Source organism: Melampsora larici-populina, assembly GCF_000204055.1.
Source record: "Melampsora larici-populina 98AG31 unplaced genomic scaffold MELLAscaffold_88, whole genome shotgun sequence".
Taxonomy (NCBI): Eukaryota; Fungi; Basidiomycota; class Pucciniomycetes; order Pucciniales; family Melampsoraceae; genus Melampsora; species Melampsora laricis-populina.
Window position 1 is genome coordinate 231,393 of NW_006768852.1, and position 21,460 is coordinate 252,852.

A 21,460-nucleotide genomic window follows, 5' to 3' on the forward strand; every position below is an offset into this window, starting at 1 on the left:
TATGGGTTTTGATGGAGTCACAGGGGCAAAAATTGATGCTCACAACTATGTGAGCGTTGAAAATTTCCTGTTTTGTTCCCATTTGTTTCCCATTTGTTTCCAATTTGTTTCCCATTTGTTTCCCATTTGTTTCCCATTTGTTTCCCTTTTCTTTCTGTTTGTCAGCTGATTACGTGATCATCAGGAACTGAGCAGACAAACTAAGCCTTCCTCAGCATTTATTCCTGAGCAAAGAAGTCTGAGGAAGGGCTGATCCATCTGCTCAGCTGATCCTGAGCGGCATTCCCTGGTTCAGTAAGTTCCAAGGGATGCCACCAATGTATAGCTTAGGGGCTGAGCTGAACTGAGTATTTCCTTAGCTAAGTCTCTGAAGTATCCCCCAGATGGATCACAGAGCGCCAAGCTTGCCTCAAGCTTCATGGCTCTGGAATGAAGCCTGAGGCCCGTCTGCTCGTTCAACTGAGCTGCTCAGTTATTCCTCAGGGGCATCCCTGAGATCAGGAGGATCCGGAGGATTTCACTGCTCATTGGATGAGGGGCTGCTCAGTTATTCCTCAGGGGCATCCCTGAGATCAGGAGGATCCGGAGGATTTCACTGCTCATTGGATGAGGGCCTGCTCAGCTAGTCCTCAGGGACATTCCTGGCCGGATCAGAAGGATCCAAAGGATGTCACTGAGTATTGGCTGAGGGGCTGCTCAGTTGATCTCAGCCCCTCAGTGTGAAAAACTTTATCCGGGGATATCACTGAGGATTAGCTGAGCAATGAGCAGATAGGATGACGCTTTTATCAGGCTTCATTCCTTAGCAAGGAAGTCTGAGAAAAGTCCGGCCCATCAGTGATCCAGTCAGGGGATGCTACTGAGTATTTGCTGAGCAGCTCAAATGGGACGCCCCTGGGCAGGCTTCTTCACTGAAAAATGAAGCCTCAGGAAGGTATAGTTCATGTGCTCATCTTCATTTTGAACAAATTGCTGAGTATTCAGTGCCTCATGAGCTGATCCTGAGTACTCATTGGGAATCAGTTATTGCTCATCCAAGATGGAAATGAGCCTTCTCAATAAATGTCAAGTAAAATATGAGAACCACAGGATGATCACCTGAACACAAACAAGATTGTGAATTGAATCAATCTGAAAGAAAATGAATCTTTTTTGGAGAATTCCAAAAAGTCTACAACGCTCACATGTATGTGAGTATCTATTTTGGCCCCTGTGAGTATGGCTTACAGCACAGATGGGTTATGTCAAAGACGACTGTAATAGTGGTGCGCATGGCAAGCTTTCTCGAAAAGCAAAAGAGCCTATGTGATAACGTGTTTTCTACTTTGAGCTCAGCCTCTTGCTCTCTCGAACTGCCGTGCCAGGAGGAACCTGTGCCAGACCGTGCCGCTTCCCCTGTCACTCTTGAAACGATTCACGTTTGATGATTGTATGCGCCTGTCGAAGCCACCGAGGAGATGACTTCAAGAAAAAAACGGAATGTTGAGATGGTGATAATGGATGATCTTGATAAATCATTCTGCCACCATACACGCCTTCCGCAATGTGCTATGTCGTGGTTCAAAAGTCCACACCTGGTTCATCAACAAGTCATTGGGTCTCAACAGCTACTTTTATAAGTCACTCCAGGGCTCGAAGGTCATGGTGATCCAGATATGGAAAGTTAGCAACGGTGCAATTCTGCAACTTATTCTCAACTCCATCCGGGAGTTGCTCTCGAGATCTATAACCTTCCGTTTGCATCTTGGCATCCTTTGCCCGTTTTGATCGACATTGGTTCTTTTCATCGCTTGTGTTGAGCAATTTTATTATAACACGCTCAGCCGACCCTGATCGACGACTTTACCTTCAATCCTTCCTCTGGCTTTGCAGGCTTTCTGACACTCGGACCCTGACACTCATTCCTGCGTTCATCGCATCCACCTTCCCTTCCCTGGCGACTAATCATTGATGTCATGCCTTTTTAACCAGACCCACGGTAGTGAGGCTCGAGATTGACAAAATTAACGTTACTGGGCCAAGATCCTTCTTTCTTACATGCTTGACGCCTTTTTAATTTTCCATTTCATTGCAACACCCTACCAAACGCCGAGGTCAGCTCAGCAAATTTCATTGAGGTTACCCTTTTTACGTTAACTTCGCTTCAAAAATAAGGTCAGGGGCCAAGAACACTTTCAATCATTTGCAACCCTTTCAATTATATAAATAAAGACACGATTTTATCCATTGCGCCTCGAGGGTTACACTTTTTCACCAAACCCCAACGCCCAAACACAACACACCAATAACAAATATGGATCAGAATTCAACGCAATCAAGACCACAAAGACGAAGAATGGACGAAACTTTGAAATCCTCCATTGAAATTATCAGACTAACAATCAGAAAACAGCCCTTTATCATCATTCGACTCACTTTTTGGTTGGTAGTTTGGATCATGAGCATTGCTCACTTAGCAGATTGCGTTCAATTCTTTCGACTCTCACTGGATTCTGTTGTTCCCCCCAATACACCATTACCCAATGGCATTGAAGATTCCAGACGCCAATCAGTTCCTTTCCTTATCATGTTGGGTGTCCTACTCACAACTCTTATGCCTATCATCATCGTCGCACCACTGTTCAAAGTGGCGGCGTTCCTCACTTACGTGGTCTCTGAGTTGGCTTGGGTCTCGATCATAGGATTTCTGCTTATGTGTTCGTCTTTTTTATCATTTGACCCTGTTTTGTAAACCAGAGAATCGAAACTGACGTTTTGCTTTCCTCACAGGCGGTGGTGCCGGATTAGCTCCTACTGGCAACTCACCCAAGATGCCAACTCAATTACAAGCTCTCTTTTCAAAGACCATTGGACTTACCTTCACGCTATTCATCTTACTCTTCGTATACTCAATCCTCCTTGTAATCCTCTACTTTCATCATCGCGGTCGTGGTACGCTTAAAATCTTCACGATGCCTCTCAATGATTTAATTTACCCGACTGAAGACTCAAGACCTGAAGTCGATGTACCACTACCAACCGATCCAGAAAAGGGCAATTCCATAGACTCTGTTTCATCTGCCAATAGTAGAAACCTACCGACCTCAATTCTAAAACATCCTGCTCAAACTTATAAATCTGATGGCAGACGCGCGACTCTTCCTGCTGAATTTGATCCTCAAACTCCTACTTCAGGTTGGGATGAAGATGAAGATGAAGATTCACGTCGTCATCGGTTATCTACTTTTAGGCGTGAAAAACGCAAAACCAAGAAATGATCTCTCAAAAATTCACCGTTGAGATTTTGTTCATATGTTCAACACTTACAATCTGTTCATCTTTATGAATTGTTTTTCATCTCAACTCCGTATCTCACCCTTTGTCCGTTTCATCATCAGTAATTCATACTTATTTGTCTACTTCTTTGTTCTTATGGTTTATTTTCCTTTTCTTTGTGAGCTGGTGGTCTTAATTCAATACCAATTTGTAATCATGAACACTTCTAATGCTGTTTACATGTGTTCATTCGAGTTTTCTTGAATGATGTATTAGACGATTTCTTTTTTCTGTAGCTACATATCTGTTTCAAATTGTAAATACTTGAGATAGATCTGGACTGATAGCCGCAATCTGTAACATAGAGCACTTCATAAGCCTACATTTGCCCAAATCTTCGATAGTCGCACGTCCAGTGGTAATGTACGATGACTCGAGTAGCCTACAAGAGCATGCCAAGCCTTGTATTCTTTGCAAGAGCACCCTAGCAATGTGGAAGATAACGATTGTGCCATAACCTGGCGTCCGCAATGTGGGTGGTTCACGAGGCAGGGGAGGTGATCATTACCAGCACGTCGTTGCCCAAATGACGACATTCACATATAGCCGCTGATATTACATCTGATTGCAAAATTAGCCCACCAATGAAACTCCTAGAAAACCACAAATATCGATTTCTGATACCCGAAAAACAGTCAAAGGAAAGCAAAAGGAAACTTGAACACATTGATGAAGAAAGTAATGCAAGTCCATATGATCTCCAAAACCTAATCGGAATCTAGTCGTGGATGTCCCAGAGCGGATGAGAAGGTGAAGATAGTGGATTGAAAGGATTGATTTGTGCTTCGAGATTGGGAAACCTGTTTCAGGTTTTAAGTTCTGTGAGTCGAAGATTAGAATCATGCGAATCAGAACTTTCTATTTCAGCAGTTGACACTTGAAAAGCGCAGACTTACGGTTCCTGTATGTGCAAAAGCAGTTTTGAACTGGTATCAACATTGGTGTTATCTAGCAAAATCAAACGCTATTAAGACTCACGCAATCCAATCCATGCCTTCCATTAAACCCTTTCCTGTGAGGGCCGAGCATGCAACAATTTGCCATTGCCCTGTCAATCAATTGTACCGGGGTCAGTTAGCAGCAGACAAAAACAGACCCGTAAAGCGTGACTTACGATCACGCAATTCAGTGAGGGCGAGACCTTCTGATACCTGGGCAGGAGTCATACATCTGTGAAGAATATGAATGTGGATGAGATTCCGTCCAAACATGACAACTTGAGAATGGCCCACCCTTTTACATCTTGTTTGTTAGCCATGATCAAAAGGCATGCCGGTGCTGCTCCTGATTCAGGGGTAAGAGCTGCATCCGTCGCTACCCGATGTAGTTCATCTTTCGCTAGTGAAAGCCTTTCTCGATCTGTTGAATCTACAACCATGATCAACGCCTTCAACATCCCAAAAGAGAAGGTCTATCAGTGATCGAAAAAAGTCATCATCTCCTTGATGACAAACCTAGCCGACCTTTGATTTCCCATAATAAGATGACCAAGTTGACTTGATGAGGAAAAATATAATCAATCATCAGGTTTGAAAAGCCGTGAGGTTTAAATGCGACTGAGCTTCCAAAGGCAGCTTACCCGGAGACTCGATTGTCCGCCCAGATCCCACATTCGAATTTTCAAGTTTTTATATTCAAAGAGTTCCTGGAGGTTTCGGGTCAAGTTTGAAGTGTATCCAGCTTAAGCCAAATTGCGCTCAGAATTGGGTCTCCAAGCAAAAGACTAACCTGATTCGCCCCTACTGTAGGTGCAGTAGCAACTACTTCACCCATAGTAATCTTGTATAGAATTGTACTTTTTCCAGCATTATCGAGTCCTAAAGATGGGACAAATATAATGACACATTTTCATCAGTTAAGTTGGTCGAACTTCAGATGGGTCGATCTCATTCGTTAATAATGAATGATACCTAGAATTACCAGTTTCAATTCTTCTTTTCCAAACAGGCGAGACCAAAGGATACCCATATTTGATTGAAGGTGATAGGGTTGTTTTCAATATGATTGTTTTTTGAATTTCTTTCAATCCCTGCTTCGAAGTAGGTAAAGCTGATAAGCAACGCTTTTGGGATTCGGCCAGTTGAGTGTGGTACTTGAAGTTCAATATGACGCAGCTCACTCGATACCGGCGGTGGCTGTGTGTGTGACTTCGGGTATCGCTACCATGCTTACCGGAGCTCGGTACTTTTCACTTTTTATTGTGGCCAAGAATCTGATTATCAGGTTGGCTTGACTCAGTCACACCGTCCCGCATCAAGACGGGATTCATTGATGAAATGAGACAAAGTGATATCAAGGATGAATCGTACCAGCTTGTAACTTGACATACATATTTCAGAGTGAAGATCATAGAAAACGCGATGTTTTGAAGGAAGAAACACAATCTGCTAGCTACAATCTTATAATATAAGCAACGTGTTTGGGGATCATTGTTGAAATTTGTCTGGTATAACAACTTAGTCAAACACAAAACTTGAATCCCAAAGGGAAATTAGTTTCAAGATTTGCCCCTTGTGAGGAATTTTCAAAGTCTTTAGTAAGCTTCAGATGAACAGAGGTAATTTTGGTTATATGGCTTTCTGGAGATGGAAGAAATTGATGATGAGGATTATTTTTTATTCAGTCAAAATCATGGAGTTTTGTTGAACAAAAAGAAAAGAGGATGAATAAATTAGTCTAAACTCATGCTTCTTAAAGTGTCAACAGGTTGAACTGTACCTCACAAGGGATTCATGACAAAAATCACTAGGCACATTGAGGGAAGGAAAATTCAGAATAACTTTCAAGTTACCCACCACCTGTCTATTTAGACATCTATTGGGATCAGGGGAAATGATAACTTACTACTCCTGTTTGAGACTTGTACGTTGAAGATAAAATGCTAGCACAAGATTTTCACCTGATCATGACTCTCCTGTACTTGGCCTACGGAGAGTCCATAGGTTGGTCTAGGCTTTGGATACTACTTATAATTGCATTTGATAAAAGCAATTCATAGCAGACAATGTGCACCAAAGACAGTCAGACTCCATTCAGGATGAAGATTCCAGCACCAATAGGGTTGATTGTTCTTCTTGATGTTTAATAAATGGTGTAACTTGACAGATAATAAGACTGCAGCAAGGAGGAAAAATAGAAAGGGATTTCAGCCAGAAAAAAGGGCTATAAAATTTGGCATACCCACACTGATCACAAACAAAGAGTAAGCAAATTCATTTTGGCAGATTTAATCAACTAAGAAAAATTACAACATCAAATACAAGATATAATCAAGATGGTTCTTTCAATGCCTATCAACACATCTAAATCTTGTACATAACCATCAGTAATATTTCAGTCAGAAATCCTAACAGTTCAACTATTGCAGACCTTTACACAAAATTAATCTCACATTTCATCCTCAAAATCCGACTTCACGCTTCACCTGTCTGCCTTCCTTTGTTTCACATTCTTTGTGCATTTTTACAATCTGTCTGGAGTAGCTAGAACATCTTCATGAGCACCTTGAAGTCCTGTCTCCATTGCCTGCGCCCACTGAGATCCAATTCATTCTTGGCAACACCAGCCTTTCCACAATCCCCAAAATGTTTGAAGGGTTGCCAAGAAGGTCTTCCTGTTTGTTGGTGAGTGAATCTAAAAGACAATTGTGTTCAAGATGGTAGTAGGTCAGAATGGGATTAAACAAGGGATAGAGCAACTTCCAATCTGCAAAGAGAGACAGTACACATTGTTGTGCTGTGAAGTGGTCAACAAGAGAGTCTCAAAAGACACTACAGTCGTCTCTCCAAAAACCCATACCGTTTTATGGACTCCAAAAAGTATGGGTTTTGATGGAGTATGTCTTATTGGGATCTCTCTGATAACCCATAAATCCTATTCTGGGGGCACAATATGGGTTAGCAGAGAGAATTGTTTAAAAAACAATTTTTATTTTAAAGATACACAAGAGATGCAGCGAGGAAGCCAAATGGTTAGCCCTCGATGTTGATAGACATATCTTTCACAAAGCATGCGGGAAGAATCATCTTTACCTGTTTGAACTTCAATCTCTTAAACATCATGCCAGTCGATCTGAAAGTTACCACCCCGCATCGTCGAGGGTTGCTAGATGTATTTTGAGTTTCCGAGTCCGTCTGTTACCCAACAATCCCCAATGACTGAAAAATCAAGTATCAATGAATATTTTGCCTTTTTCGATCCTGCGCTTGCGTACGATTGTCGGTAATTTCTCCAATAATCTTGTACACAATTTCCAGCGGAGAAAGGCGAGTCGGCATAGATGAAATCACCAAGGAACAATACAAAGTCCAAATGTCACTCATGAGCAATTTTGGCGAGCTGTTCTGCTCCATCATTATGAAGGGGTGATCTGAGAGGGTTGAGAGGAAACCCAGCTGCACATTGTGAAAAAGTGTCAAACAGACTTATCAGTTGATCTGGGTATACAAAAATGCTTATGAGTTAGAATAACGCACGTTTGATACAGCTGGTGTATGTATGCAAATGAAAAAACCCTTCATCAACCGCGTTAGATGCGAGGCGTCGATCAGAGATTGTCCTAAAGCGTCTCACGGCAGGGAACCGATCATGATGTGCGTTGGGGGATTCCAAGGATGTTGACCGATCTAATTCGTACGGTCAAGGTTGTGCCGCGTAGCTTCGGAAGCAAGTACCAGGCCATAAATCGTCAATCTTAACTACTGAATTCCAGTTAGTTTCATTAGATGCAAACAATTCGGGTCTTACTATTCAATCCCCAACAGGTTTTGTTGGTCAATAGATGACGACGGCACCCACTGAAATTTCATCAGAATTATATGGTTCTGAACCTGTTTGACCGCAAGGTGGAATTCGAGCATAGATCTTGACCCAATTTTCACCTACTGCTCCTATTCTCACAAATGCTGAATTTTCTTCACCATTGAAAAAATGAGTCCTGAATCACACTGGGGGCGCGGCCTTTTTTCAGAAGGCGCGCCTACGCGCCTTTTCTCGAATCAAAACCGCGCCTAGGCGCTGCTGGCGCGCCAGGCGCGATTTTTTAGAGCAAAAATTGAGCCAAACTTGAGAAAGGCTTGTCTTTGGAAAAATTCAGATCTTGAAGTGCTTTAATAAACGAAAAGTAAGATGACAGAAGAGATACAACTAGCCAAAATTGACATCTTTGGGGTTCCAAGCTCCAGGTGCACCAATCACAGGTGCACTGTGTGGCTTCTGAATGTTTGGCATATTGTTGACCGGATAAAAAGATGACCAGTATACGGATCCATATTCAAAGTATACATGAATTCAGAAGGATCCTTGAACCTGGGGGCATATCTGATGGTAGAATCAAACCTAACAGAGCCCCCCTCGCCATGTTTGTTAGGTTTGGATACCCATACCCAATGTGGGCGCGCCGACCGATTTTTCGAGCTGTTCGGGCGCGCCTCGCGCCTAGGCGCGAGGCGCGTCGTTTGGCGCGTTTTTGTTTCTGCGCCCCCAGTGTGAGTCCTGAAGCTTGCATCCGTACAGAACGCTGTCAAGAGCAAGTTGACTAATACAATGAATCGATTAAAGCCAAGAAAGTCTGTCAAGATCCCAAGAATTGACTTGAAGAGCCGAACTGGCCAACTTGATTGAGGAATGGGCTTTGTGGTTATTGAATGCAACAGTGTCTTCTAAGCTTGCTGTACTTTGTGTAAATCATCGCTATTCAAGTCAAATTTGCTTTGAGATGATCTTCTTGACGTTGTTGTGAATATGAGAATCCTCGATTTAATGAATTGCTAGAAAAGAGATCGATGACTGTGATGAGCTGACGGGTGAGTGGTGAATCAACCATTGAGTCGAGCACCGTCATAATCGAGATGTGATTTGTTGAGAGCCAAGCCTGGGACCCTATGCATCAAGAGCGGTGTTCAAGCTGTCAAGCGATTGGGAAGAGACACTGTGAGGACAATAGGTTGGGGATTCATTCGTGAGGAATGACAAATGAAGTGGGAGGAGGCTTCAGCCGCGTAAAAAAGAGATTAAATGGTGGGAACGCGTAAACCTCGAAATTTGGAGTAGGGATTGGGAGTTTTTGGAGTTTTGCCGCCGAACACGGTCTGCCTTTAACTTGAATGATCATCCCCGGGGCCAGACTGGCTCACAATTCACATGCTGTGGTGATATTTTGGCCCCAAGGGTGACACATACTTTCTGTGTCTACTTGTACAGTACAGTCCCCTCCAAGTGGTTTACGTAATCATTCAAGTTCTGCAGCGGCGGGGCCGGGGCCTGTTGCAAACCCGATGATTACAAATCCTAGGCGTGGGGACGTGTACAGTAAGGAATCTTGAATTAAGTTTTTCCACCAGCCTGGACCTAAATCACACCAAAAGTATGGGTTTTTCATCTCTGGTTGGCCTCGAAAAAGTATGGCTTATTGGGTATATGGATTTTTGGAGAGATGACTGTACAAGAAGTCTCAGAATGATGCCAACCAATTGCACCACTTATCTGAAGTAAAATTGGAGAAATTATGAGATTGTGTTGCAGTTCAGCTGAGACACATCAAGATTTGGCAATACTTCCTTCAGCAGCCAAAATATTCAAAAAGGTAAGTGATCAAAAGACAGACTTTTGAGAGAAGGCCTGGGCTCTGAATGAACTAGCAATCCTTCCCTCTACTTCATTTTGACTGATAGTATGTATACTTCACCTTGCCAGTGCATGTGAAGAATAATAAGTCTCGAAGGGATGAGGTCCGCATTGAGAGATGTAGCTTGATCCTACATGTGGACAAATGAGGGTACAATTGAGGGACTGTGCAAGTAGACCAAGTTGGAAGAGATGAGACAAAGCCTTTGTTTTGTGCGTGCCAATGTGAATAGGAAATAAATATCTTTCTTCATCATGGCCAAGTGGCCTTGCTGACAATGTTAGATGCCATGATATTGATGATATTTGAGCAGAGGATCAAGTCTGGCTCGCAGCGCAGACAGCAGCGCGGAGCGCTGCAAGGCGCTGCGCTCGGCGCTATCGCCTCTCAACCCGGGAGCCGCAGGGTCCGGGTAGCTACGCCGCGCACTGCCATTTTGGTCCCAGGAAGTTTACCGCCACGCCTTTCGCCGCTCGATCGGAGATCATACAGGTCTCGCTGCTTTACCCTATCAGCCACCATTTGTATTGGTTTTCGATCCCAAGAATCAAAATCATACTGAGCTTTTGGTTAGTGATCATATCAAGTTCACCAGTTTGGTGGCAAACTACCAAGATTGAACGTAAACCATTGCCAAAATCAACATTAGAACATTGGAAATCACTTCAGGTCAGTTCTTGTGTTCTATTATATCATTTTTCCGATTCTAAAAACTCTTGATATCATACTAATTTTATTGATCGTTTTACATTTAGAATAGCCATGTCTGATTCGATTTCCTATTCATTTGACTTCGAATTTTAAAGAACTTACAATCCAGTCATTAAACCAAGAAATCAAGAAATCATCTTCCAAACTTGAAAGTCAAAAATATAATTATCAAGATGAGATTGATATCACGGCTTGTTGCTTGGATTTCGATTTAGATTATCAACTTGATTCATGAAATAATGATTGTATGTATCTCATCATTACATCTCGCTCTTAAGACTTTGTATTGATTTTGATACTTTACATCTCATTCTAGATGTTATGACGTATAATCATGAACCCTGGTCAAATCCACATCAAAGCTCATCACCATGATCAGGCGGTATACCTATCCAATTGCAATGTCAGTTCCTTTTTTTGATAATCAAAGCAACCATTTCCAAAAATAAAACTCAATCTTTGTATCAGTCATTACTCGCAATGCTTTGTTTTATGTTATGAGCCGTATAAGGCTACTCTACATATGCTTATACATGTTTGCTCTCATATCCTGTACGCTGTCGAGCACAGACTATAGTCCTCACGTTGCAATCTACTTAGTACTAGAAGGACCTCATTAGTCTTCTCTCATCTCTCATCATCCTATCGAGTCCTTACATATTGCAACGTCTTAAATCCAAGAGATCGGAGAAGGTTAATAAATTAAAGAACAAGCAAAAGTTTAAATTAGAAAAGCAAAGAAGAAAAAAGTTTAAAATAGATCAAAGTTTAAAGAAAAGAAGATTAAAGTTATTAGTCAAGACAAAGTGAAAAAAGTGAAGAACGAAGAAGTTGGAAATTAACAAAAATTAGATTAGAAAGTTTAGAAAATCCCCTCGGCAATTTAAAGTTTCAAACTCTGTTAAAGCGCGAATATCAAAGCTTAATCATCAGCCTTTCATATAATCAATCACCACGCCGGAATTCACCACCCCCCAAAGCCCGACTTCTACGACTTCTACAGGCCGAGAATCCGAATTCTTAGACGCTCTCGAACCTACGATCGATCCCAATATGTCGGAAGTTAACATGTCAGAAGCAAGTTTAGCTGGAATCATGCAGCAACTTAACAATTTGACGGCTAGATTGAATGACGAAACCCGCCGGAGAGAAGAGGCGGAAGCCAATCAACGTGCTGCCGACGCCAAACGTATAGAAGTCGAGCAGAGATTGTTACAGTTAGAACAAACTCAAACTCAACAATCACAATCAGCTCCTGCAGCTCAAGTCTCTACTCTGATGTCTTCCACGACCATCCCAACGTTTCCTGGAAACGTTGGTGCTACCTATACTCAAGTGCAACAAGTTAGACCGCCTAAAATCGCAACCCCAGACAAATTTGATGGATCTAAAGGATCTAAGGCTGAAATCTTCATGAATCAAATCGGAATTTACATGCAAATGAACTCTGCGTCATTCGCCGATGAAAAAGCTCAAGTCGCGTTCGCGCTGTCTTATTTGACTGGAAAAGCAAGCATTTGGGGTCAAGCTTTCACGGATCAATTATTAGATTCAGAAAAAGCTCATCTTGTAAATTGGACTAAATTTGCCAATTCCTTCCGAGCGACGTTCTTTGATACTGAAAGACTTCCAAAAGCTGAAAATGAGATTCGTAATCTAAAGCAAACTAGAGCAGTGTCCGATTATTGGATCACGTTTTCTGAGCTCTCTTTAATCGTTAAATGGCCGGAAAACATTTTAATGTCTCAGTTCGAACAAGGTCTCAAGCGTGAAATCAGAATATATATGATTCAACAAGAGTTCAAAAGTGTAGAGGAAATGTCTCAGTTTGCAATCAAAGTTGATAATAAATTAAACAATCGTTCTCAAAGTTTAACAATGGCTACCGGTCCGTCATCAACTCCTATTGCTGATCCTGATGCAATGGACTGCTCAGCTTATCGAATCAATATCTCGCAAGAGGAATATCGGAAGAGGGCTGCAAACCGCGCTTGTTATGAATGTGGAAAGACAAATCATGTGATTGCTGATTGTTATATTGCGAAGAGAAAGAAAAGAGGAGGTGGTGGTGGTTTTAGAAATAATGAAGTTGATAAATTAAAAGCTAGAATTGCAGAATTGGATAATCAGTTGTCAGAAGTCAAGAGTAGTGATACAAACTTGAGTAGATCAGAATTGTCAAAAAATGGAGAAGCTCGGGAGTGCTAGTTGTGCCTCCCCCGAGCAAAATACCTTTAGGTGTGGAAGTTGGTGATATTGATAGCCTTGAAATGAAAGACACTCGTATTATTAACCATGTTACCCTCCACGACCCAAATTCTGACACAACACTCACTGCTCGAGCCCTAATTGACAGCGGTGCCACCCATGAAGCCTTGAACCTCAATTTTGTGAGAAAGTATAATCTTTGTACAACTCCCTTGCCACATTCCCACAAGGTAACCGGATTCAGTGGACACGAATCTCAAATTACCCACACTGGCGACTACCTCATCGACAACGACACCAACCCAACCACATTCATCATCACATCCCTTAGAGACAAGTACGATCTGATCCTGGGTATGCCATGGATAAAACGCAACTATTCACGAATCAATTGGAATGAAAGCTGTTTGTCAAAAGCCTGTGGTCCGACTCTCAACATTGCTGTTGCAAAAGCAACATCGTCAAGGCCGGAAACCTCCTTGAAGGACCATACTTTGGAGCCTGATAGGCACGCTAGGCAACATGACGAGGGGGTAGAGATCGTAAAAGACTCATCAATGCCCCCGCAATGTGAGTATTTCTTGTCTCCTCTAAATTCAGTTAAAGAAACCAGTTGCAAGCTTAAACACCATTTAGAATTCCATCAGTCTATTGAAACAACTCCGACCATTAGCAAATCACAAGAAGAATCACCTGCAGTCATTCAAAGCATGACTTTGTCCAATCCGCCAAAATCCTCAGAAGACCACGAGATGGAACCAATGAGGAAAGCTAGGAAAAGTGACAAGGGGGTAGAGATCGTAAAAGACTCATTAATACCCCCGCAGAGTGAGTCTTTCAATGCCCAATCAAACAAGCCTTGTGAAACAATGAAAAAGCATTCCTCTCTTCTACAGGGAAAACTACCAAGATCAACTGCACGACTCGGTACGCTTACACCAACCAGACGCCTATACTCACAAGTACTCCCCAAACAGCAACCATCACTGTCTCATATCCAAGCCTCTACGACTTCTTGGAATGTATCTGCCAAGCTTAATGCAGAAATTGCATTGAAGGCTCCTGTCCAAACCGCAGCCGAACTAGTTCCTGAATGCTACCATGCTTACCTCGACATGTTTGAAAAGAGCAAATCAAGTGTTTTACCTCCTCACCGACCCTACGACTTTCGTGTCAACCTACTACCGGGAGCTACGCCTCAGGCTGGTAGAGTCATTCCGTTATCACCAAAAGAAAGTGAGGTATTAGACGAAATGCTTGAAAAAGGCCTAGAGAACGGCACGATTCGACGTACAACATCTCCATGGGCGGCACCAGTGCTATTCACTGGGAAAAAGGATGGAAGCCTAAGGCCTTGCTTTGACTATCGAAAACTCAACTCTGTTACGGTAAAAAATAGATATCCATTACCGTTGACGATGGAATTAATAGACAGTCTACTTCATGCAGATGAATTCACCAGTCTGGATATGAGAAATGGATACAACAACTTGCGAGTAAGGGAAGGTGATGAAGCTAAATTAGCCTTTATTTGCAAGCAAGGTCAATTCGAACCTCTCACAATGCCATTTGGTCCCACCGGAGCGCCCGGATTTTTTCAATACTTCATTCAGGACATATTGAAAAGTCACATAGGCCGGAATGTAGCAGCGTACCAAGATGACATCCTTATTTATACAAGACCAGGGGTGGACCATAAAGCGGTTGTGAAAGAAGTATTGGACATCCTGAAAGCTCAAAATGTATGGCTCAAGCCTGAGAAATGCAAATTCTCAAAATCTGAAATTGCATACCTAGGACTGATAATTTCACGAAATCAAATCAGGATGGACGAAACAAAAGTCAAGGCAGTCACCGATTGGCCAACTCCAAAAAATCTCTCTGAGGTTCAGACGTTCATTGGATTCGCAAACTTCTACCGACGCTTCATTGATCAATTTTCAAAAATAGCTCGACCACTACATGAATTATCTCAAAAAGATACTACTTTTAACTGGACAGAGGAGCGTGAAAGATCCTTTCAGCTACTCAAAGATTCTTTCACTACAGCACCAATACTAAAGATCGCAGATCCGTACAAGCCTTTCGTACTGGAATGTGATTGTTCCGACTATGCGTTAGGAGCAGTATTGTCTCAAATTTCAGATGATGACGGTGAACTTCACCCAGTGGCTTTCCTCTCCCGGTCCCTGATCAAAGCAGAAAGAAATTATGAGATATTTGATAAAGAACTGCTCGCAGTGGTCAGCGCATTCAAGGAATGGAGACAGTATCTTGAAGGAAATCCGAACAGGCTCAGCGTAATCGTATATACAGATCACAAAAATCTTGAATCACTTATTTCAACCAAAGAACTCACAAGAAGACAAGCCCGATGGGCGGAGACGTTAGGAAGCTTTGATTTTGAGATCAGGTTTCGACCAGGTAAACAATCAACAAAACCGGATGCGCTATCAAGACGACCCGATTTGATGCCAAAAGAAGGTGAAAAATTATCATTCGGACGATTACTTAAACCAGAAAACCTTCCAGCAGATGCTTTTATTGATGAACTTGACTTAATAACATCATGGGTAGTGGACGATGATATCATTCAAGATGTTCAGATTGATGAAATTGACAACAACTACAATTTAGGGGAAGGAAATTCAGAACTAGCATGGAATGATGCAAGAATATTAGACGAAATCAAAAACAAATCAAAATCCGACCCCAAGATTACTGAGGTACTAAAGCTATGCGAGGAATCTTCATTCAAAAAGCTATTGAACGACCACAAGAACATTAATGGTGTTTTATATTTCAAAGGAAACATAGTAGTTCCAAATGATCACAATCTGAAGGTTCAAATACTGAAATCAAGGCATGATAGCCGACTAGCAGGTCATCCAGGCAGAATGAGAACTCTAGCATTAGTCAAGAGGGGGTACTACTGGAAATCAATGAAAGCCTTCATTAACAATTATGTAGACGGATGTCAATCGTGTCAAAGGATCAAATCAAGGACTGTAAAACCATTTGGTAGTCTAATGCCCCTTCCAATTCCGAGTGGACCGTGGGTAGACGTGTGTTATGACCTGATCACTGATTTACCTAATTCAGAAGGTTACGATAGTATATTAACGGTAGTTGACCGCCTTACGAAGATGGCTCACTTTATACCATGTAAGAAAACACTGTCATCGGAAGAACTAGCTGACTTAATGATTAAGCATGTCTGGAAACTTCATGGAACCCCACAGTCCATCACGTCGGACAGAGGTAACGTCTTTATATCAAAACTCACAAAAGAAATGCACAAAAGATTGGGAATAACGACACAGTCTTCAACAGCTTACCATCCGCAGACAGACGGCCAATCTGAAATAACAAACAAAGCAGTCGAGCAGTACATCCGACACTTCACAAGCTACAAACAGGATGATTGGTGCACTCTTCTACCGATGGCTGAATTTTCCTACAACAACAACGACCACGTCTCCATTGGAATGTCACCATTCAAGGCCAATTACGGGTTTAATGTAAGTTTTACGGACATACCTACTGGAGATCAGTGTCTCCCTTCGGTAGAAGCACGAATGGATCAAATTACCAACATCCAAAAGGAACTCAAAGACGCATTAATGTTAACGCAAGAAGCAATGATAAATCAACATGACAAGAAGGTACAAGCTACGCCTAATTGGAAGGAAGGGATGAAAGTATGGTTAAATAACAAAAACATAAGCACAACAAGACCAACCGCTAAGTTTTCACATCGCTGGCTAGGCCCTTACACTATACTGAAGCGCATGTCTGCTAATGCTTATAAAATAGAACTACCGAAATCAATGGAGAAAATTCACCCAGTGTTTCATGTAGGACTCTTAAGAAGATTTGAAGCCAGCAAGATAAAGAATCAAGATCAATCACCACCTGAACCAGTTATAATTGAAGATAATGAAGAATACGAAATAGCCGAAGTTCTAGACAAAAGAATCAAACGAGGAAAAATTGAATACTTGATAAGTTGGAAAGGATATGATGCTAACCATGATTCGTGGGAACCAGAAGCTTCAATGAGTAATGCGCAAGAACTTGTTAATGAATTCAATCTCAAATATCCTCAAGCAGAAACTCGATACTGTAGGGTACGGAGAAAGTCATGAGGGTTAAAGCTTTTTTCCCACTGGGTTTTTAATGCTAACCCGTGGAAAGATGCTAGCCCGTCAAGAGGGGGTTGAGTCATAAAAGGGGGAGTGGTGTTATGAGCCGTATAAGGCTACTCTACATATGCTTATACATGTTTGCTCTCATATCCTGTACGCTGTCGAGCACAGACTATAGTCCTCACGTTGCAATCTACTTAGTACTAGAAGGACCTCATTAGTCTTCTCTCATCTCTCATCATCCTATCGAGTCCTTACATTTTACATCTTTTATTTCTTATTTGTGAATTAAAAAATTTTGTGTTACTTTTTAGCCTGCAGCGCTGAGAAGCGCTGCTCCAAAAAGCAGCGCTTCTCGCCGCTGGATTGTCACCAAAAAAAAACTCTGCCTCCCTTATTGCCTCTGGGTTTGGCCGAGCTTGGTTTGAGCTACGCTGCTCAAAAAGCTCTTAGTAGCGCTGGGTAGCGCTGCGAGCCAGACTTGAGAGGATGCTGTTCAGTGGGATGTTATGTGATGGTTCCAAGGGGAAGTACAAATTGCTGAGTGCTTCCAATTCAACTGCCACACAAGAGCATCAGTGGCTCTCAAACCTGACCTAGTTTCAAAAAACCTGGTTGCCCCAGTTGAATTTTTGGCTGGGAGCTGTCAACAAATGCCAACTTGATACACAAAGTTACTGCCAAAAAAACAACTGGGTCAACTGGGTTTTTGAAAACTCGGGGCAGGGTTGAGAGCCACTATCGCAATGAGCATTGCCCCCATCAGTACAGCCAGCCATTGTAACCTAGATCCAGAGCATTGAGCAACTAGCAAGTCATGACAAGGATAACGGATCCGGCCTTTGTTGGCAGCCTGGAAAGATGCGCATATATTTTCATTGGATACAGGGGTGTAAGTGAGTTGGGAGCCAATGTAGATTGAGATAGTTGATGCCTCTTCAGATTGGGTCAGAGGGGTAAAGTACAAGATAAGATGATGTCAAGAGGAAAGAGGGGTGGTGGAGTCAAAGATGGGAGTGGTGGGGTGGTAATGAAAGGTTTTTGAGGTGTCGAGGTTATAAGTAATTTGGAACCCATATTACAATGTTAAGGAGTGCTGAAGATATGATGGAAATTTTCAAGTTGAGGGGGGTTTATAATCTTTGACCTATCCGCAAAAACAAGGGGGATTGCACAATGGCACATATATGAACAGAATCAGGTTGGATTTCTAGATTTTTTCATGAGGTCTGATCAATACATAACACACACAAAGAAAGCTGGTACAATATGTGAAATCAAAAGAATAAGATCAAAAAAGCCCTCTCCATGTCCACATGTCCCTGCCCTTGCCAAGGAACTTATGACAGGAAGTTGGAGGATTCAACCTGGCAGGAGACTTTGAGGAGACTCCAAGAATCCTTTGGTTTCTTCTCAAAGAGGAGCTGTCAGGTGTTTGTCTAGCCTTTTACAGTCCATTCCTGTATGATCATAAGTTCACTTGACAAATCAACAAGAATTGACTAATTGTCATTTGACAAAACTCATGGAAACCCAAACTCATTGATCAAACAGATCTATGCTCTTATGGAAACTCCATCAGGATAATCTTGTGACCATTTGATCACAGGACCTGATCATATAAGTTTCTTATGAAAAACCACTCATGGGAATTCAATTGAGAGCAATAAAAAATTGAAAAATGCTAAAGCCTAAGGGACACAAAAATACCATGATGATAGATAAAATACAAAAACACTGATAAGAGATACAAGAACAAGATAAACAATACAACAACCATGACAAAGAACAAGAACAAAAATAATAAATACCAAAACAATGATATAAAATATAAAAATGAAGACCAAAAATATAATAAGGACATTTTTTTTAACAAAACATGAGAGCATTGACATAAGCATGATATATGTTCAAGTAGATAATGTGGTGGAATGTGACAAAGGATGCCATTGTATTTTTTAAATGAAAATACATTTTCATTTGGCATTTATTTCTGGAATCTCCCATGAAGCCTCCTGTGTAGTCTCTGTCTCCTGCCAGGTTGGATCCTCCACCATTCCTGCTTATGACTAATCATGAAATTCTGGTGTGGACACTTCAAGGATCAAATTTTGTTATGTATTTTCTGCATTTTGGTACTTGCCTTACAAAGAAACCTCACTTTACATTGCAGGGGGCCTGCTCACAATTGGTTTCTACATGCTCTTGTAGCCTGACATCATAGACATGCTAAGTCACAATGGTAGTGAGTGGTGTGGCCAAAATTTGGTCTGAGGTCTAACCTAACAAAGTCCCTCTTGGAGGGCTAGCAAGCCTGGGAGAGAGCAACTTATGGGTTATCCACAAGATCTGGCATGTGAGCAAGAAACTTTTGGCTTGTGAGTTTTTCAACCCGCCATAACTTCTTACCCCACAAATAAATAGTCTTTAGACCAAAGAAAGGTCATATGCTCCCACTCTACCTATGCACACTGGTTCTTTGGAATCTCTCTAGTGTTGGTTTCAGGAAAGCACTGCAGAAAGACTTGAAAAATGGGGTTACATGTAACATCTCAGCTTGCCCAGTATGAGCTTGTGACAGGTTGGACACCTTCCTCAGATATTTGGGTTTTTCCGCAAACTTTAGCCTTCCATTGCTGTGCAACAAGTGCATCAAATACACTATTAGATACATGAATGTATCCAGGTTCAGCAGGCACACAGGACCTTTCTTTGATCCAAAGACTTTTCATTTGTGTGCCAAGAAGTCATTGTGGGTTGAAAAACTCCTCAGCCAAAGGTTCTTGCTTGCATACAAAATTTTGTGGATAACCCATAAGTCCCTCTCTTTCAGGCTTGCTTGCCAAGAGGTACTTTGGTTAGGTATGAAGCTTTTTAATATTTCTGCCTGTACAATCTCTGTCTTTGACAGAAAGTCCTAAATTAGATTTAGGGCATGTTCACTTAAGCAATTTCTGGGGAGAAATCACATTCTACAAGATTTAAAGTGTCTATTTGGTGGAGCATGTTTCATTTTTGCATTAAAAAATTTGCAGAATGTGATTTCTGGTCAGAATTTCCTTAAGTGAAAAAATTGCGGACAGTGCGCATACAAGCTGGACACCACTTACTAGTGGGACATAAGCGCTTGAAAAGCAAGCTCAAAAACAGCACGATGAAGAAGGGTTTCCTGGTTTATGAATAGGGAACCACATCTAGAAGACAATTATGAACAACCTTCCTTGCAGCATCAAGTGAGGTTCCTTTGTGAGGGAAGCACAAAAACACGAACAACACTTAGTCCTTGGAGTGTTCACGCCAGAATTTCTCGACTAGTCACAACTCACAAGACCCTCTGCGAGGGCGCGGACGGACGCGGCCGCGCGGAGTGGGCTTTGTTAAGCTAAATTTGAAGTCAAAGTAAGTCAAAGTCGCATGGTGCATTGTCATATGGCGAGGAAAATTTACATACTTGGGATTCAAACCGAGTGGACTTACGCCTACTTTACGCAATCTCTTTGGGTCTCCGCATATGGATGTACTGAGAGCATCCGCACTCGTGCGGTAAGTCGGGTGCGGTAAGGTTAAATTTACCGCAAACGCGGGGTCTTTTCCACACCGGTGAAAAATTAGCCCCGCGGTAGTTAATTTTCGGTCATTTTGCGTTAGCGAATTGGTAAATTTACCAATTGGCTAACGCATGCGGTATCACACATCACGACTTGTTCCCAGTGTAGAACTTATAACCCAACAAGGGTTATACAGAGCTGGAAGAGGATAATCCACTAATAAAATGACTAGTAGAAGTTGTCTAAGGACTGCTCTTCTAAAACAACACAATCAGAAAGAGCTCTGTTGTATTGAGTACTGATAAGGCACCAGAGAAATATATCTTCACACGTAATTTAACTTCAAAAGCACACTTTGTATTACTATCAACACTGCTATAGTGTTATTCCCAATTGATAACTAAAAGAAATAAGCAATATCTGATTGATATTATTCCCAATAAGTCTTTATGACTATAAAACTAAAGTAAATTTCTCTTTATAATTGTAATAAAGGGCGTATTTAAGTGACCAGGTACTATTAAAATAAGTTTATGATGATAAACAAAATAATAATGGCGTAAATGATAAAGAAAAAAAAAGGGGAACAACAGTCCCAAAACCCTCTCAAAGTATATATAACAATGTACTAGAACTTTTACAATGGTCAACAGCCTCAAAACCAATCAAATCCGCCCAAAATTCCCTAAAAACCCTATGATGACGCAATGTAATGATTTTGTTACTAATAAATGATGTAATTTTCACAGCTAAAAGTGATCAATGACGCAATAATATGATGTACAGCACTTCTTATGATGAATACAGGTGATTTTTTCCTTGTAAACTAGCTGAAAACCAATTTTTGAGATTACGAATTTTTTCAGATGTGCTCCAATTTTTGATTACTAAAGTGCATCTGTAGC

The 21,460-nt window shown here is 41.6% G+C and overlaps 3 protein-coding genes across 3 annotated transcripts; 2 read left to right on the forward strand and 1 right to left on the reverse strand.

Annotated features, from left to right (window-relative positions):
• Positions 1–2,293: 2,293 nt before the first annotated feature.
• Positions 2,294–3,257, forward strand: MELLADRAFT_69357 (uncharacterized protein; the record flags this gene model as incomplete). Its single annotated transcript, XM_007418277.1, has 2 exons — positions 2,294–2,696; positions 2,770–3,257. The coding sequence occupies 2 exons, from the start codon at positions 2,294–2,296 to the stop codon at positions 3,255–3,257; spliced, it is 891 nt and encodes a 296-aa protein (XP_007418339.1).
• A 473-nt stretch (positions 3,258–3,730) lies between these two features.
• On the reverse strand, positions 3,731–5,283 carry MELLADRAFT_51024 (uncharacterized protein; the record flags this gene model as incomplete). Its single annotated transcript, XM_007418271.1, has 8 exons — positions 3,731–4,134; positions 4,290–4,363; positions 4,430–4,485; positions 4,548–4,702; positions 4,779–4,811; positions 4,895–4,960; positions 5,044–5,132; positions 5,226–5,283. 7 exons carry the CDS (start codon positions 5,281–5,283, stop codon positions 4,290–4,292), a joined length of 531 nt encoding a protein of 176 aa, XP_007418333.1.
• Positions 5,284–10,074: 4,791 nt separating this feature from the next.
• MELLADRAFT_113593 (uncharacterized protein) lies at positions 10,075–10,886 on the forward strand (the record flags this gene model as incomplete). Its single annotated transcript, XM_007418299.1, has 3 exons — positions 10,075–10,112; positions 10,528–10,609; positions 10,701–10,886. The coding sequence occupies 3 exons, from the start codon at positions 10,075–10,077 to the stop codon at positions 10,884–10,886; spliced, it is 306 nt and encodes a 101-aa protein (XP_007418361.1).
• Between the last annotated feature and the right edge of the window lie 10,574 nt (positions 10,887–21,460).